Raw genomic sequence first — 19,800 nt, forward strand, 5'->3', positions numbered from 1 at the left:
AATGATGATGGCCAACAGGACTGAGCATGTTCTGTGTACCTGGCATTGTCCTGATAACTCTGTGTGCCTTATCTCGTGTCAGCTTCACACCAGTCCTGGGAAGTGGATCCTGTTAACGGCAATCTCAGCAAGGTTAGGCAACTTGCCCAAGATTTCCCAGTGAGAAACTGACAGAGCTTGAATTCAGATGGTCTACATCCAGAGTCTGCATTTTTATGAATGAATGAATGAGTGGCAGGCAAAACAGGGCAGAGCCTGCATTTTTATGAATGAATGAATGAATGAATGAATGAATGAATGAATGAGTGGCAGGTAAAACAGGTCTGGAGAGACCAGGGCCTGAAATTCAACTTGCTCTTTAGGGGAGGGCAACTTCTGGAGGACAGACGTGTGAAATCAGGGAAGGGGATTATAGTTGAATTCCAGGAGTTGGTGATGATGGACAAAGCCCAGTGCCAGGCAGGGGAAGGGAAAGGCCACTGGCACCACGAACCCATGAAGGGCCCACAGCAGGTCACAACAGAAAGGATGAGGCCCAGCCTCTCGAACTGGGAAAGCAAGGTGCAAAGGACATAGGACTCCACTCCATCAGCCCACGAATGACACAGTAACAACAACGGTAACATTTATTGGGCACCTGCTGTGTGGCAGGGGCTAGGCTAGGAGCTTTTCTTGCATTTTCTCATGCGAGCCTCACAAACTTGCACTAGTGCCCTGATCTCACAGTGTGGAAACTGAGGCCCATAGAGGTTTAGGGAGTTCCTGGGGGTTAGGGAAGCCAGGACTTTCCCCAGTTCTGTCTGCAAAGTCCCTGTCTTCCTCCTGGCCCCAGGTCATGGCAAAGGCACTGACTGCCTAATCAAGTGGATTAGGCAGCATGGCAAAGGCAAATTCAGCCTTAGGTAGCGAGACCCTTTCTTGTAAATTGGGTTCAAGGCCAGGAATCCTAGGGAGGTGAGGGGACAGCAGAGAAGCAGAGGGAATGGGCAGTTGTGGAAGGGCCACCGTGGTCAAGCAGCCACTGTTCTGGAAGCTTGGCAAACTCTTCTCATCTGATCCCTCAACAACCTCTAAGCCTGCCATATTTCACAATGATGAGGAAACTGAGGCAGAGAGAGGTTACAAATCTCCCTCAGCGTCACGCAGGTAAAAGGAGAGGACACAGGGCCCAGTGGCAAGGCTGGCTGACCCCAAGGCTGTGCCTCGCCTCTCTCCTTCTTGGCCAAGTCACAGCAGGCCCAGGTCCTAACAGGCCCAGGGACCACCACTGTAGGGAGGGCTTGCTTCATGCCTGGCCCTACTTGAAGTACTTTATAGATATTATATTATTAATTCCCTATATGGGAATGATTGTCACCCAAACTTTACAGATAATGAACTGAGTCCCAAGGAAGTCATGAAACTTACAAGGTCAGGAAGTAGCAGAACTGGGATTTTTCCCTGTGCAGCTCCAAAGCTGCTGTCATAGCCACTGGGCTGCATTGCCCTTAGGGACCAGCACCTGCGGCCGTCATCTGGGCTACAGCTCAGGAATGAAAGTGGCTCCCAGGAATCCGGGTCCAAGGCCCAGAAGTCAGGGAGACCTAAATTGCTCCTGACCACAGCGGGAGGAGCCCCTGGCCAGGAGCAGGGCCGGGCCTGAGGGTCAGCTGACTCTAGCTCCCCGGGGGGAGCAGGGAACCAGGGCAGGAAGTTGGGCAGATTTTGAGCTGAAATTGTATTCTTATTTAGAATGATTTTTCTAAAAAAGATAGTCATGACAGGACAATGTGCATAGGATAAAATAATAAGTGAAAAAATCAGATTCGAAAACTGAACTCAACCTAGCATGAAAAACAGGCATAGAAAGGGGCCTAAGGAAATACCTACATGTTAACAGGAGTGGGGTTGCCTCAGGGGGACCATGTGTGTAAATAAATGATGTATACAGTGAGAACGTGTTGCTTCTTATCATCAGAAAACAGAAACAAAGGTCACCCATGTATCCCACGGGGGTAGTTCATCATTACTTGTTGAATGAATGAATGAATGATTAAATGAATGAAAAGAAAATTCAGTGACGGGTGGAATGCAGACAGACCATGTTTTCTTTTCTACTCCCCTTTAGAAAGGGAGGTTGAATTGTGATCCCACATTTGAGCTTGAAGAGATGATTCTAGAATCCAAGCCACTTCACAAAAAGAAGAAGCGGTTGGCAAAGAACAGATCCAGGGATAGCACGAAGGACAGCTGCCCGCTGGTGAGTGCTTCACGGGAGAGAAATCCTGTGCTCTAGGGTAATGACTGAGCGAGGCCACTGTTTAGCAAAAAGCAGATGTTTCACTCCTCCCTTCCAATTACCTTATTTTGCCATAAATAAAATGCTACCATCAAACAAGTAGGGGGAAAGAGTGAAGGAAGGCATTCATGCTCCTGGCATTCCTTGAGTGCTATTCCTACAGCAGGAAGCTTGTGTAGCTCTAAGGCACAGGGAGGGACCCAGTGGTCCCGCTGCACCCTTGAGAAACATGTTGTACCGCAGAGACCCCCAGGGCTGCACAATGACTTTTGTGGGTGCTGGGTACTTTGCCTCTGTGGGCCTCTGTATTCGTTTCCTGGGGCTGCCACAAGCTGGGTGGCTTATAACAACCCACATGTATTCTCTCACAGTTCTGGAGGCCGGAAGTCCAAACTCAGGGTCTCCACAGAGCCCGGCTCTCTCCAAAGGCTATAGGGGAGGGGTCGTCCTTGGCTCCCCAGGCTTCGAGTGGCGGCCAGCCTCCTTGTCCTTCGCTAGCTCACTGCTGCATGACTCCAGTCTCTCCCTCGATCACCGCATGGCCTTATTCTGTGTCTTCACGTGTCTTCATATGGCCTTCATATAAGGACCCCAGTCACTGGGCTTAGGACCTACCTAATTCACTGTGACTTCATCTTAACTGGATTACATCTGTAACGGTTCTATTTCCAAATAAGGTCACATTTATAAGTACTTGGGGGTTGGGACTCAGGATACATTTCAGAGGACACAATTCAACACACAACAACCTCTCCTCTATAAAAGTCTATTAAAAGTTGAGCCCCTGGCATGATGGTTGTGAATTTCTGGTTTTCCATGCCTCTCACGTGGTCCTTAAGCGGTCAGGGAAATAAGCTCATGAATTTCAGCCCATATTCCATTCTAACGTGGCTTTTACGTTGGATTTAATGGCCTAACGTGGAGAAAAGCATCTTTGTCCACCAGGCTACCCTTGGACACAGCCGCCCACGCAGTCAGGGCCAGCCCCAGACACTTAGCTTGTCTCGTGCCAGTCCCAAGCATCTGAGGTTTCCATCTAGATCAATCTGCTGTCCTCTGATGCTCCGTCACCGTGTCTCCCTGGAACATGCTTTGTCATTTAGTCACCTCTCTGTGCTCTTTGACAGAATGGACACCTGCAGCAGTGTTTGGAGACTGTCCGGAAGGAATTCATCATATTCAACAGAGAGAAGTAAGTTCTTCACGCTGTACCCTTTGGGCAAAGCCCATCCTAAGTGACCCAGGGTGTCCCTGGCAGAATCACAGTCCCTATCCCCCAAACCAGCCTTGACGATGAAAGGGAAGGTATTACTGGAGTGAGTCACAGGGCCCTGGTGGGGATGAAGCTCCTGGGTTTTGAATTAGACAGGGCCGTGTTCTAACCCTGCCTCGCTGTGTGGCCTGAGCCAGTCTCTGGGAGCTCCCATGAGAGTGGGGAGGCTGCAGCAGCCCTGAGCGGGCACACGGGAACACAGGCGGCAAGGCAGGCTCACTGTGATGATGAGCAAGAGCCTGGAGTCAAGTTGCCTGGGGCCAAGTCCTGGCTCTGCCACTGCAGGGTGACCTTACCCTGCCTGAGCCTCCTCGTCAGCATCAGTACAGTATCTCCACTCCTTAACACGCGGGGCTGTGAGAATTAAATGAGGCTGTTGTCCCACAGCACCTGGTATGGAAGGGGTTGTCAACACGGGAAGGTAATGACTTGTTATTAATATTTACTTGGGTAAGGTGGGTGGGGGATGCTGGAACCTTAGCAGCCTCGGATGGCAAAAGAGACACAGGGAGTCTGGGAGGGACTAGATGGGGTGTGCCCTGGCCGTGGGACTGCCCTCTAAGGGGCTGGTCGCAAAGCAGGCAGACACCCAGGTTGGGTTCCAGCCAATGATAATATCTAGGGGATTTGTGGCTGTGGCTGACTTGTCAGAGCTGGGGCTCCAGCAGAGGTAGCCGATGGGCCCCATTTGACCCACACTAAGCCAGGCTTTGGGTTAGTAGAGGCAGATCAGAGATGCTTCCTGCTCTCCAGGAGATTCAAATATTCATTGACTCAAAAATTCATTGACTGCTGGCCCTTATGCAATCCCCAGTATTCAACCGTTTTGGCTTTCAGCAGATGCTGGCAGCACAGGGGATACGTTGTAAGGCCAAGGGCAGCCCAGGGCAGTGCATATCACAGCAGACACCTGGCTTAGCCTGGATGGTTGGGGAAGTTCTCTAGTTGAGGTGCTGAGCTGAGTCCTAAGGGACATGTAGGGGAAGACGTGGCATTCCAGGAGTGGGAACAGTGCACAGGGTAGGAAGATGGCATGGCCGACGCAGGGCCCTGCAGTTGGTTAGGAGGCTTGGATTACCAGAGCCTAGAGAGTTGGGAGAGGTGAGGGCTGGGGCAGGGATGGGTGTTTGGATTCCAGCCATGGGCCAGTGGGCAGGACAGGGCCCCAGTCCCAGTCGACACTGGGGAGACAAAGGAGGCAGCAGCCTTTCACTGACCCTGGGTGGCTACAGCTCTGAAGGCCAGTAGGTGCCCAGATCAGCACAGCCACAGACACCAGGCTTGGGCAGCAAGCCTCACTTGCTAGGGGACCACATGCTGGGGTCTCCTGGCTCCAGCCAACAGCACAGGAAGGGCCTGTGCAGCCACAGCCCATCAGACTTGGGGAAGGTGGGGGCTGACGTCGTGAGTGGTTTTGGAGCTTATCCCAATTTCCCTGCAGTCCTGCCCGCTCTGAGGCTCGTGGCCCTTCCCCCTGACTTACAAACGTGGACCGAGGAACTTCTGCTCAAAGAGCATCAGTGATCCTGGGCTCAGGCAGCCTTCATTCTCTGTGTATGGGCCATGGAGTCCAATGAGAGCAGCTGCTGGCAAATGTGAGCCTGCGAAAAGCTAAGCTGTGCAGAACCCAAGCAGACAGCAATCGCATTTCACCTTTTGCTGTGTGCCAGAACATGCTTCGGTTTGGATTCTTCCTTTTAAAAGGAAATGAGAATGAGACATCCTTCCCTGTGTCATTTAGGAGTTGCGTCTGGCTGCTTTTAGCAGAAACCCCACTGTATAGGAGCTTCAACCAAGTCGATGTTTTCTTTCTCACATGGAAATGTGAATTGATGAGGGAAATGCAGTCGGCCTACGGACACCATTGAGATGTGTCATCAGGAATTGGAAGTGAGAGTGAGGCTGGCATAGTTTACAGGAGTTGGCAAAAAAGAAAGAGGGGGGAGAAGTCATGTGTTCCTGACAATGGGGAGCCAGGGAGAGCATGGCCATGGGGGAAGCTGTCGGCTGGGGTCTGAGCTGCAATTTCTGCTTCTTCATCCTGTCTTTGCTCACCTACGTGCTTTCTCCATGGCCCTGATGGCTGATAGGCTTCCTGTCACAGCAGGCATACAGGCTTACTGCCATATAAAGATATCCAGGTGAGAGGGCTTGGCCATGTCCCCAAGATGCTATATGAGCATCAGCTGACTCCATCTCCACCTCGTCTCGTGGGAAGAGAGCCATGCGCCATCTACCCACAGCCCTCCGTGCTGCAGTTTCTCAGCAGTAAAAAATGCCTATGAGAAGCTGATTCATGATGCATGATTGCCCCAAACCAAGCATTTTTCCTTTAAACAAACAAACAAAAAAAAGTGAGACCTGTTTATCCTCCACTTCTGTCTGGAATCCCATGTTAGAGGCACTTGCTGTGCTGGCACTTGAGTAGCTGGAAAATTAAATCGAGCACCTTCTTCCCCACTTGAGCAGTGTGGTGAATCGAGGGCTGGTTAGGGGGAGCCAAGCACCAAGCTGGGCTTGTCATCATGCTCCGCCTGGCCCACGTCCCTGGTGCCCAGCAGTTCTGCTTCCTTTCAATCTCCGCAGACCTGGCCATCAGCCTGACGCTGACTGCTCCTGCAGGATGTGCAGGCTCCCTGCATAGTGGAGGCTGCAGAGATAAATCACACATCATGCAGGAGTGCCACAGTACAGGGGGCAATCAGAATTGCCTGGGGGCCTGATAGCATCTAGAGATGCTGCACCCGCCCATCAGTCTGACACCGACTGCTCTTGCAGAATGTGCAGGGGGTTGCCGGCTCCTTGCATGGTGGGGGCTGCAAAGATAAATCACACATCATACAGGAGGGCCACTGTCCCAGGGGGGCAATCGGAATTGCCTGAGGGCCTGTTAGCATCTAGAGATGCTGCACTTGCTGCAGGTTGCATGGTGTCCCTCAAAAGACGTATCGAAGCCCTAAGCCCCACTACTTCAGAATGTGACCTTATTTGGAAATAGGGTGGGTGCAAATGTAAGGAGATGAGGTCAGACTGGAGTAGGGTGGGCACCTATTCCAACATGACTGGTGTCTGTCCTGACAAGAGAAGAGATGCAGGCATGGGGAGAAGGCCATGGGGAGATTGCAGTGATGCAGCTACGAGCCAATGAGCGCCCAGCATTGGCAGCGGTCCAGAGCTGGGAGGAAGGACTGGAGCGGATTCTCCCTCAGAGCCCTCAGAAGGAGCCAGCCCTGCCCACACCTGGATTTCAGCCTCTAGAACTCTGGGGAATACATTTCTGTCGTTTAAAGCCACCCAGTTGCTAGTACTTAGTTATGGCCACCCTGAGACACTAATACAGCCAATACAGCTCCCTAATCCATTCCTTCCCAACCAGAAGCTGAGAGAATAAGCATGGGGATCTGCATTTTAATATATCCTGCAAGCCATTCTGATGCTTAACAGTTTGGAATCTTCTGCAGGAGACAAGGGTGTCTAAGTGGTGCATCCTCTGGGGGTTCTGAGTTGAGTCACAAGGACCCTGTCTAAAACTGCGAACCCTCCCAGCTCTGGCTCCTTTGCCCTCAGGTATTCATCTGCAACTCCTACACTGAATTTATCTTAAAGATACATTCCCGCTATTCATGGTTTCAGCAAAAGTCTGCTGGCTGCAGGATGCTCCTAGGGCCTTACCTTCCCTGCACAGCTGACTTCATCTTGCATAGGCCAAGTATGCCTCCCCAGCTAGAGAAAGCTCTCGGGCAGAGGGACGGTTCCTGCAACTCCCACTGTGGTAGACACCATCATCTGCATGAAGCAGCAAGTGGGAGCTGAGAGGACATGGGCAGGGCATCCACTGTGTCAGCCCTGCAGGACAAATTCAGTCAGGCATTTGACAGCTAAGCCATAATCCTGGAGTGGGCCTCACACAGAAATGAGTCTTCAGGACCCGTGTGCTCAGAATGTGCATAGCCTGCAGCGGGGAGGATTACCAAACAGTGCGGTGTGTGTGCCGTGAAGCAGACACACAGGGGCCACCGTGGGGACAGGAGGACGTGCCCTGGGGCTAACCTCTCTGGACCCTTGTTTTTAAACAGAGAACAAAATTAAAATTAGCACTGCCAAATTTTCTGGAAATGCAGCTTATTATTGGCTAATGGTCTCAGCTGGCAAAAGGCCACTGAGCCAGGTGGAGCGTCTGCTTCCAGGGCTGGTCAGGGCTTCGAAGGCCTTGGCAGCTGAGACTTCCAGTGGGTTGAAAAATGCACCGGGGGGCCCGTCCTCCTATTCTTGGCCAAAGATCTGAGCAGGGCTGATTTTTCCAAGAGGTCTTTTCAATAGCATTTGACAACATTTTACAGAATAAGAAGCTCCTGGTGAGGAAAGAATTTAAGGGGCATTTTCTATCTTTGCTATCTCTTGAAGAAACAAAAACAGATTTAAAATCATATAAAACTACCCTTGGAGTCCTTGAAAATATCACATTTAAAAACTCTAATATTGCATTTGTTACACCAAAGAATACTATTAATACCAATAACAATGATCATTTGTATGTGACTTTATGGTTTTCGATCATGTTCCTTTAATCTAGGGTTTCTTAACCTTGGCATTGACTGTTGACATCAGTTCTTGGTTGTGAGGGCCGTCCTGTGCATTGCAGGATATCTGTAGAATCACTGCCCTCTACCCACTAGATACCAGTAACACCTTCACAGAGTGACAACCAAAAATGTCTCCAGGTATTGCCAAATGTCCTCTGGCAGGCACAGTCACCCCCAGTTGAGAGCCAGTGCTTTAGTCCTTACTTATCACATTTCCCTAAAAGAAATATCATTGGTATTCTCAAGGTCTTACAATACGAAGAACCTGAACTCTAATCTCCCATCTCCTAGTTCCCAGGCTCTTTCTGCTAGCTGTGCTTTCATCCAGTGGTTTGGCAGATACTTATTGAGCATCTCCCTGGGGTCAGGTACAGGGGATACTGCTGGGAGCAAGGCCCCTGCTCTCAGGGAGCTCACACCCCGGTGGCATGAGCTTTCAGATGTGCAGGAAGGATTGCTTTGCACAAGTCGGTGGCCTTGAGGTTTCTCTCCAGTGCACCCAATGGGCAGTGGCAGGTGTGGCAGAGATGGTCATGAGAGCTCCCTTTTATTGGGTGTTCACTCTATACCATTTAGTCTGTATATCCATCCTCTGAGCTGGTTATGTTTATTCCCCCACATTTCACAGGTTAGGAAGTACAGGCCCAGACTGGATTGAGGGCACACAGCCAACAGGTGGCAGAGCCGGGGTTCCATACAGACAGTCTGGCTCCAGAGCCCTAGGCTGAATCAAAATAGCCCCTGGCCATGTACATGAAATGTTGGGCAAGGAATTGCCATTCTCTCTGTAGACACCATCTGTTGGCAAACCCAGATGTTTCAGGTGCAAGATTATACAAATTAACATGACCTCAATGCATCCTCCTTACCCCTCCTCAGACCACACAACGACAGCAAACCCAGTCCCAGCTGGCTGTGGATGGAGGGTGCCCTGACTAAGGCCACAGCAGGGTAAACAGTCAGAAGATATTTAAAGGCCGGGCGCGGTGGCTCACGCCTATAATCCCAGTACTTGGGGAGGCTGAGGCGGGAAGATCACCTGAGATCAGGAGTTCGAGACCAGCCTGGCCAACATGCTAAACCCCATCTCTAGTGAAAATACAAAAATTAGCCTGGTGTGGTGGTACATACCTGTAATCGCAGCTACCTGGGAGGCTGTCAGGAGAATCGCTTGAACCTGGGAGGCAGAGGTTGCAATGAGCTAAGACCACGCCACTGCACTCCAGCCTGGGAGACAGAGCGAGACTCCATCTCAAAAAAAAAAAAAATAATAAGAATGGTGACTTCATCTGCTTAGGTGGCCTTCCTGGAGGACTCTGGCCTTGGAGGATCCCAGCAATATGATAGGGACTCTCCAACATGGCCTGGAGCCCTTGTGAGCCAGCGCCAATGAGGCACGAGGGGTGCAGTTCATCACAGGCTTCAGAATCTGATGGGCCTGGGTCAAGTCCTGGTCTTGCTGCTCATGGGCTGTGACCCCAGTGAAGGCCCAGCCTCTCTGAGCCTCAGACATCTCATCTGTGCCATCAAGGGGCTGAACAGATATCAATGACTCTTTGACCTTACCAAGGTCTGTGCCATCTGCAAAGTGCTCTGACATTTCTTGTGTCTCTTCAACAACCCCACTAGTAAGAAAAGGAAAGGTTAGTTCCTATATTAATCTGCAAAATGGGGAAAACCCTTTGCACTTGGTCCCTTCCCCACAAACCTCATTGCTGGGAAGTAGCAAACTTCAAAACTCTAGGCCTCCCAAAGTTAAGGCCAGCACATGCAGGTTCTGTCCGGTCTTTGAATTCAACATTGTGGTCCAAGCTTAATAGAAAAGGCAGTTAACAGGGAAGACCAGGGAAGACCACCTTCTGTGTGCTGGCCATGGGGGAGCTGCCCGCAGCCATTTTCTCATTCCATTCTCCTTGAGATTCTCTCCGTAGATATTTTTATTCCCGTTTCACAGTCAGCTACCCTGATTACAACGTAATTCTGACTTGAATGGTGTCTGTGAACCTCAGAAGTCTAGAGGATTTACTGCCCAGTGAGGTGGAGGGGAGGGCAGAGCTCAGATAATTGAGCAAGGCAGGGCTGGGCTTTCTGGGAACCCTGATACACACAGCAGAGCAAATGCCTTTCAAATGACTGGGAAGAATCAGCTCAGTGACCTGACGCAGCGGGAGGAATTCCAGCCAGAGATGAAGGTAGCCTTAAAAGGCTGTGTAGATTGCAGAATGTTAATAGTGCCACAAAACTCATAATCAAGATGCTGCACGGGAATTAGGGTCCGGTTTCAAAAGTGTGGCCAGGCGTGGTGGCTCATGCCTGTAATCCTAGCACTTTGGGAGGCCGAGGCTGGCGAATCACGAGGTCAGGAGTTCGAGATCAGCCTGGCCAACATGGTGAAACCCCCGTCTCTACTAAAAATACAAAGAACTAGCTGGGCATGGTGGCGGGCCTCTGTAATCCCAGCTACTCAGGAGGCTGAGGTAGGAGAATCGCTTGAACCCAGGAGGCGGAGGTTGCAGTGAGCTGAGATCACACCACTGCACTCCAGCCTTGGTGACAGTGCAAGACTCAGTCTCAAAAAAAAAAAAAAAAAAAAGCGTGACTGACTGGACACAGTGCCTCACACCTCTAATTCCAGCAGTTTGAGAGGCTGAGGCAGGCAGATCAGTTGAGGTCAGGAGTTCAGAATCAGCCTGGCCAACATGATGAAACCCTGTCTTTACTAAAAATACAAAAATTAGACGGGCACAATGGAGCACGCCTGTAGTTCTGGCTACTCAGGAGGCTGAGGCAGGAGAATTGCTTGAACCTGGAAAGCAGAGGTTGCAGTGAGCCAAGATCACGCCACTGCACTCCAGCCTGGGCAATAGAGCCAGACTGTTTGAAAAAAATAAAAGTGTGACTGATTCAGACAAATCTCAGCCAATAAAAGATGTGGAAAACATTTTTAAAAAGACAGACAATACTATTATTTTTAAGTGTATTAAAAAGCCGTTATGTGCCATGTACTGTGCTTGGCATTTTATATATGTTCACATTTGATCTACAATTCATCCTCACCACAATCTTTTTTGTTTGTGTGTGTGTTTGTTAACTTTTTTTGAGATGGAGCTTCGCTCTTGTCACCCAGGCTGGAGTGCAATGCTGGAATCTCAGCTCACTGCAACCTCCGCCTCCCAGGTTCAAGCAATTCTCCTGCCTCAGCCTCCCAAGTAGCTGGGATTACAGGCATCCACCACCACACCCAGCTAATTTTTGTTATTTTTTTAGTAGAGATGTGGTTTCACCACATTGGCCAGGCTAGTCTCGAACTCCTGACCTCAGGTGATCTGCCCGCCTTGGCCTCCCGAAGTGCTGGGATTACAGGTGTGAGCCAGTGCACCCAGCCTCACAATCTTGATTTATAAGTCTTAATGTCTGGAGAGAATAAGTCATCTGCCTGAGGTCACCAGTAAACTGTTTTAGCTGGAGTAGGGATCCCACACATAGGTCTGAGGGATTCTCACGCCCATGTTCTGTTTCACTATCCCCCTTCTAATGCTCACTTTTAATTTTTTAAAAATATAAAACCTGTAATTACAATAGCCAAGTGAAGTAAAGGAGCGGTACTGCTGGGAATGTATATAAAATACAGAATACAAACATTGAAGTGTTCTGAAATAAGCACACAGGGGCAACTTGTAACTTCTCTTATGGGTCCTTAAAGTTGATTTCCACTGCTTAATCTAGCTGTTATCACACACCCTGGCTTCTTATGAAAAAGCCTTAGACTTTGCCTGAGAACCCTGTGTTGTGAGTTGAATTGTGTCCTCCTAAAGGATATGTTGGAGACTTATCACCTAGCACCTGTGAAGATGACCTATCACCTAGCACCTGTGAAGATAACCTATCACCTAGCACCTGTGAAGATGAACTATCACCTAGCACCTGTGAAGATGACCTAGCACCTAGCACCTGTGAAGATGACCTGTTGCCTAGCACCTGTGAAGATGACCTGTCACCTTGCACCTTTGAAGATGACCTTATTTGGAAACAGGATCTTTGCAGAAGTATTCAGTTTATGAGTGAAGATGAACTTATTTGGAAACAGGGTCTTTGCAGAAGTATTCAGTTTATGAGTGAAGATGAACTTATTTGGAAACAGGGTCTTTGCAGAAGTATTCGATTTATGACGAGGTCACACTAGATTGGGGTAGGCACTAAATCCAATGACACATAGGGAAGAAGGCCATGTGCAGGTGCAGGGAGAGACAGAAGAGAGGCTGCCACAACCCAAGGGATGCCGCCACCAGATTGGTGGCCACCACCAGAAACTGGAAGGGGCAAGGAAGGACTTTCCCCCTCTGCCCTCTAAGGAAGCGTGGCCCCACCAACACCTTGATTTCCAACTTTCTGTTCTCTAGAAGCGAGGATATATTTCTGTTGTTTTAAGCCACTGAGTTTGTGGAAACTTGCTAAGTAGATCAAGGAAACAAATATACCTTCCAGGAACTTAAAAGGCTGCCCATGGTGGGTAGTGCTGTCTCACCATGGTAACCCTCGATTTTTCCTCAGAATTTCAAACAAAACGTTAAGCAGGGCTATTATTATCAGAAAAGTTATTTTACAAATCATGTAAGACAAATAAAAACAACAGTAATTTAGAAAGTATTGACATTTTACACAAATAAATTAGAGATTTTTGAGACACACGTACACACACATATTTAATAGAGATATTATTAGTGACTATAAAGTGCCCTATTCTCACTGGCTGACTTCTGGACAGCTGCCGAAGCTCTTTTGCATTCCTTATCGTATGAAAATCTGTTACAAATTGGCACTGTCAGCAAGGTTGAACCATGACTCCCATTTCACATGTGCGCTCAATGCTTAGCTACCACATGTAAGTGAGAATATGCAGTATTTGGTTTTCTGTTCTTGCATTAATTTGTTTAGGATTAGGGCCTCCAGCTCCATCCATGTTGCTGCAAAGAACATGATTTCATTCTTTTTTTATGTCTGCATGGTATGGTATTCTGTGGTGTACATGTAGCACATTTTCTTTTCTCTTTTTTTTTTTTTTTGAGACAGAGTTTTGCTCTGCAGCAGAAATACTGTTTAACCGTTTCTGCTTTTATTTTTTCTGATTATCATCTTTATCATCCAGTTTTATATGTTCATAGCTGTGTGCTTTGATAATTATATATACATACTTTTGGTTATTATGTACTTATTCATTACATTGGAAAAGAAGAGATCTATTCTGCTTGCTCTATAATCTACATTCCCTTCCCTCCTACATTTTTTTAGTTTTCTTGATTTGGTTTCTTATTGAAACTAGAGGTAGACTGACTGTAAATAGAAAGTAGTTTAAGCTTCAGCACCTTTAATCTCTCAGGCTCCTTCCAATGTTCTGGACCTAATTTTGTTAGGTCTCAGACTCCTTCCAATGTTCTGGACCTAATTTTGAATTTGCAATATGTACTCATGTTCTTTAAAGACAGCCTCCAAGTTAGATAAGCTCCAGCCATTCAAAATCTAGATCTGCCCCATTAACTTTATAAAGTCAGTATAACAACATTAACAAGATATAATCACCAGAAAATGGCCTACTCGATTGGGCATCAAGATGGCTGAATAGGAACAGCTCCAGCCTCCAGCTCCCAGCGTGAGCAACACAGAAGGCGGGTGATTTCTGCATTTCCAACTGAGGTACTGGGTTCTTCTCACTGGGGCATGTCAGACACTCGGTGCAGGACAGTGGGTGCAGCCCAACGAGCGAGAGCCAAAGCAGGGAGAGGCATCGCCTCACCCGGGAAGCACAAGGGGGAAGGGAATTCCTTTTCCCAGCCAGGGGAAACTGTGACACACAACACCTGGAAAATCGGGTCACTCCCACCCTAATGCTGAGCTTTACCAAGGGTCTTAGCAAATGGCACACCAGGAGATCATATCCCGCACCTGGCTTAGAGGGTCCCATGCCCACGGAGCCTCCCTTATTGCTAGCACAGCAGTCTGAGATCTAACTGCAAGGTGACAGCGAGGCTGGGGGAGGGGCGCCCGCCATTCCTGAGGCTTAAGTAGGTAAAGCCCTTGGGAAGCTTGAACTAGGTGGAGCCCACTGCAGCTCAAGGAGGCCTGCCTGCCTCTATAGACTTCACCTCTGGGGACAGGGCATAACTAAACAAAAAGCAGCAGAAACCTCTGCAGATGTAAATGTCCCTGTCTGACACCTTTGAAGAGAGTAGTGACTCTCCCAGCATAGAGGTTGAGATCTGAGAACGGACAGACTGCCTGCTCAAGTGGGTCCCTGACCCCCGAGTAGCCTAACTGGGAGACATTCCCCACTAGCGGCAGACTGACACCTTACACCTCCCACAGCCAGGTACAGCTCTGAGACAAAGCTTCCGGAGGAACAATCAGATAGCAACACTTGCTGTTCAGCAATATTCTCTCTTTTGCAGCCTCTGCTGCTGATACCCAGGCAAACAGGGTCTGGAGTGTACCTCAAGCAAACTCCAACAGACCTGCAGCTGAGGGTCCTGACTGTTAGAAGGAAAACTAACAAACAGAAAGGATATCCACACCAAAACCCCATCTCAGAATAAATTTCCATCTCAGAAATTTATTCTGAGCCAAATATGAGTGACCATGGCCCTTCCCAGGAGGTCCTGAGAACATGTGCCCAAGGTGGTTGGGGTACAGCTTGGTTTTCAACATTTTAGGGAGGAATGAGACATCAATCAAATACGTTTAAGAAATTTATTGGCTTGGTTCAGAAAGGCGGAACAACTCAAAGCAGGGTTGGTGGGGGAGCTTTCAGGCTATAGGTAAATTTAAACATTTTCTGGTTGATGCTTGGTTGAGTTTATCTGAAGACCTGCTATCAATGAAAAGGAATGTTTCGGTTAAGATAAAGGAATGTGGAGACCAAGTTTTATTGCACAGAGGAATCTCTCAGATAGCAGACTTCAGAGAGAGAGCAGGTTGTAAAATGTTTCTTATGAGACCTGAAAGGGTGCCTGGCTCTTAGTTGACTATCTCCTGGATCTGGAAAGAAAGGAAGGAAAACAAAGGGGAAAGGGAATTCTCTATAGAATGTGATTTTTCCCACAAGAGACTTTGCAGGGCAATTTCAAGGTATGACAAGGAAATATATTTTGGGGTTAAATATTTTTTCCTTGTCTCTTAATGTTATGCCAGGGTCAGATTGAAAGTAAATCATGATACATGGGGTCAAATAAAATCCATCTGATGAGAATTTATGATTTATAGAGCATGACTGCCCAGACTCCTTAGATAGGAATTTGGGCAAGATGAAAAGTCAGAGCTTAGACACACACACACACGCACGCATGCACGCGCGCACACACACACACTAAACCGCCTATCCCAACTCTTTGAGCCACAAGAGCAAAAACTTCATGTATGTTGACACCCCAGTGTCCACACAGCCTCCCAGATTGCCAGTGCTGCAAATGGAAATCCAATTTTTGTCCTACTAGGACGCCTTGTAGGACATTTAATTACAACTAGCTTCCTTCCCTCTCACAATGCTGAGACAGAGTTTGCCAACCTGTATACACACCCCCTGCTAAAGAGAAGTAAAAACCACGCTGGACCATTTATTCCCTTACTCACTATCCCATCTACTCAGCACACATGGATGGTGCACCAGCCCCAGATGCTAGGGGCTGTGAAACCACAGGTGGTACACACCCCCTGCTAATGAAAAGTAAAAACCACACTGGACCATTTATTCTCTTACTTTCCCGTCCATTCAGCACACATGGATGGTGCACCAGCCCCAGGTGCTAGGGGCTGTGAAACCACAGGTGGGACAGTAGAAAGACACTGTGGTCCTTGCCCAGTAGAAGAGAGACCCATCTCAGACCAGAGACCAGGTTACCATTGCCAGTTCCATGCCCTGCTCTTCCCTGGCTTTTGGACCTCTCCGGAGACCCCTGTGACTCCTGGGGCTGGATTCCATCCCCTTCGCCTGTTTGTCTGCGCACCCACTTGAGGTCCTGACTCTCAGACACTCTTGTATCTACTCCCTCCTAACACTTTCCATTCCTTTGGGCCTTCTGCCCTGACCCCCCAGGATAAGGCCTGCAGAACCAGCTGGGGTGGAGAGGCATCATGAGACATTCGTTACAGTGATGGCAGGAAATTAGCTTTACCGATCTTCATTTTCTCCATCTGAAAAATGGGAGGATGTCCACACTGCAATTATCACAAAAATAGCTGCCCTTCATAAAGTACACCCTACACTGCAGGCCGATGACACCGATGACACACATTCATTCATCTTACCCTTTAAGGAGGTATCATTGTCCCCGTGTTAGAGATAAGGCAACAAGGTGAAAAGAAGTCAAGTGAGCTCCCCCAGGCCACTCAACTAGTAAATGGCAGAACTGGGATTCTGATCTAATGCTGCCAGACTCCAAAGCCTGCATTCTTCCCACTGTATCTCACTGCCACTCAGAATTCTGCAGAGCCAGGAAATGTATAGGGAAAGAACAAGAGAAATGGTATGAATGGGTATGGAAGCCTTTTTAAATGTTTTTGTTTTTTAAACCACACTGCACAAAGCAAGCTGGTCTCTCTCATCTAGGAGGCCAGGCCTCACCTGTGGGTAGTCTGCTGTGGATTGATGTTGATGTTAACTGACTCCATCCTAGATGTGTGTAAAAGCTTGATTTGAGGTTTATTTGCTGGACATTTTATTCTACTCCTACATAGTGCCTTGCCTTCGAAAAATGCCTCTAGCCTGATTTATCACAAATTTCACTATGTGTCCCACTCTCAGTGATCGAAATTCTCTGTCACAGAGGACTTCCTTCTGGCATCTCATGGTTGAATCAGGAGGATAAGGGCACACACATTCATCACTCAGAATTGTGGTCACAAAGCTGGCAATTAATTTGATAAGTTGTCTGAAAAACTGAATGTGCCTGCCATTGAGGAGATAACTAGCCAATGTGTATCAGTAGAATTGAGCTACCCCTAGTAATATATGCAAAATCCCTTTTCATTTCCTCCCAAGTTATAGATAACTGGACTGTGGGCTAGTCCTATAACTGAGCTCTCAGGGCCAACCGTAAGTGCTTCATACCTTTGTCTTGGTTCATGGATTTCTATTTGAGCAATGCAAGCATTTCTAATTCCTTTGGAGCATGGAAAAGTCATGCCATGCTATCTTCTTTCCAGGTTCAGATTGAATGACCCAAGATTCAGTGGGAAGAGGCAGACTGCCCTGGGTTTGACTTCAGCCTCCCAAAGTCACATGATGACTAAGTGGCAGACCCAGGGTTAGGACCAGACAGTCTGACTTCAAGCCCAGGCCCTTAACACTGTGCCATGCTACTTCGTCCTGCAGAGACTTTGTCACCATGAATGCTCACTGTTTGCTCTCTGCCCTGCTCCCAGTCCTTTCAACAGTGAGCCTGGCACACAGATAATGCTGGTGGAAAGGAGGAGGGGAAAGATGGGGGAGGGAGGGTGGCATCAGCGAATGGGTAGATAGTGAAAGATAACAGTGATGGATGGATGGTGAGTAGGTGGATGAGTAGATGGATGGGGGTTGTGGACAGATGGATGTATTGATGGGTGAGTGGATGATGAATGGGTGAGGTGTACAGATGAATGGATGGGTGAATATGCAGATGGGTAGGTATATGGGAATTGCACAGGTGGGTGGGTGAATGTGTAGCTAGATTAAGGGGTGTTCAGGTAGTTGGGTGAGGGTGGACAGGAGGGATAGATGGATGGACATATGAGAATGGATAGATGGAAGGATGACGTAGATGAACGGGCAGATTAATAAGTGGATGGATGAGTAAGTGGATGGGTGGGTGGGTGGATGGAAAGATGGGGTAGATGAATGGGTAAATGGATAAGTAGATGCATAAATAAGTGGGTAACAAATGGATGAGTGGGCAGATGTGTTCATGGTGGTAGATGAATGGTGGTTAGGTGGACAGTTGAGAGTACAGATATAAGAAAAACACAGGCTTTGAAGCCCCCTCAGAATTAGATTAGAATCTAAGCTTTATAAGCCTGCAGGTAGATGGATGGATGCCTCTAGAAGAGTATGTCCTTCTTGATTCTGCCTCCTGGCTCAGAAATAGAACCTGGTAGTGAGACATTGCCCACACCTCATTTAGTTACTGTTACAGGCCTCCAATACTCAGGGTGACAGTGTGTCATGTGTCAAAGTCTAATAAAATATATAGATAAATCTCTAAAATTAAAATATTTTAGGGTATCTGTGTTAGTCTGTTTTGCATTGCTATAAAGGAATACCTGAGATTGGTTAATTTATATGGAAAAGAGGTTTATTTGGCTTATGGTTCTGCACTCCATACAAGAAAGATTGTACCAGCATCTGCTTCTGGTGAGGCCTCAGGAAGCTTCCAATCATGGCAGAAGGCACAGAGTGAGCTGGCATCACACATGGCAAGAAAGAGAGTGAGAGAGAGAGAGGAGGCGCTCCTAGGCTCCTTTAAACAACCAGCTCTCACATGAACGAACAAAGTGAGAACTCACTTATAACTGCAAGGACAGCACAAGCGATTCATAGAAGGATCCACCCCCATGACCCAAATACCTCTCACTTGACCCACCTCCAATGTTGGAGGTCACATTTCAACATGAGATTTGAAAGGGACATACCTCCAAACAATATCAGTAGCCATCACCCAAATAGCATACGTCGTACCCATTAAGTAATTTCTCAGCATCCATTCTAAAGCCCTGACTTCACCACTGTGCAATCTAGCCATGTAACAAAATTACACTTGTACCCCATAAATTTATACAAATGAAATTTTAAAATCAAATTAAAATGTTTTATTTGGGAGGAAAGAATTGCAATTCAGGGCATACATGCAGATCGAGTGGTCTTTAGTATGTCCAAAGAACAAAGAGAAGGTTAGAGGTTTCATAAGGAGAAGTGTTACCTATTGCTCTTTGAGAAATTTCATTGGCACTAGTAGGATGTTGAGGAGTTGGCAAGTTCTGATTGTTAAATAATAGCAGTGGGCAAAACTAGTCGTAGAATTGCAGCAGGTCATTTACTCTATTTCATTTGGGAATGACAAGAATGACCCAGTTCATATGATTAGTTTTTGCGCGTTCCCTTTTTGGTCTGAAGCTCTGTCTCTGAAAGTGTCATTGATCAACCATGCTATAGTTAGGCTTAATTATCCCTCAGCACCAGGATGGATCTGTCCCAGTTGTCTCTGTCCCATGTTGCGGGGAAGATATGTGGGTCTTTGTCAGGGATCCAGACCACAGTAAAGTAATAAAAAGGCCAGAAGGAAAAATCTTCTCAGAGTGAGTTTGTCTGTGGTCTAGTATTGATTTCCATCTTATTAGTCCACGGGCATGAGCAGTCATCTTGAAGTGTTGAGTTAACATGATTCTGTTAGGAGAGTTGGCATCACAAAGATTGGAGAGGCAATAAGAGTAAAGTTTAAAAATTATAATACAGGAATAGGAACAGCTCCAGTCTCCAACTCCCAGCGCGAGCGACACAGAAGACCGGTGATTTCTGCATTTTCAACTAAGCCTCTGCTGCTGACACCCAGGCAAACAGGGTCTGGAGTGGACCTCAAGCAATCTCCAACAGACCTACAGCTGAGGGTCCTGACTGTTAGAAGGAAAACTATCAAACAGGACAC

General features: G+C 47.8%; 1 protein-coding gene across 1 annotated transcript in view; it reads left to right on the plus strand.

The window, feature by feature from the left end:
- LOC105538071 (serine/threonine-protein kinase 32B-like) overlaps positions 1–5,075 on the plus strand; it is a 132,786-nt gene extending 127,711 nt beyond the window's left edge. Inside the window, exons 8-10 of the mRNA XM_011977804.1 lie at positions 2,108–2,239; positions 3,406–3,470; positions 4,889–5,075. Coding sequence (XP_011833194.1) covers positions 2,108–2,239; positions 3,406–3,470; positions 4,889–5,075 — 384 coding nt within the window. The remainder of the gene's footprint in view (positions 1–2,107; positions 2,240–3,405; positions 3,471–4,888) is intronic.
- The last annotated feature ends 14,725 nt before the right edge of the window (positions 5,076–19,800 follow it).

The sequence above is a fragment of the Mandrillus leucophaeus genome, unplaced genomic scaffold, assembly GCF_000951045.1.
Source record: "Mandrillus leucophaeus isolate KB7577 unplaced genomic scaffold, Mleu.le_1.0 Scaffold1841, whole genome shotgun sequence".
NCBI lineage: Eukaryota > Metazoa > Chordata > Mammalia > Primates > Cercopithecidae > Mandrillus > Mandrillus leucophaeus.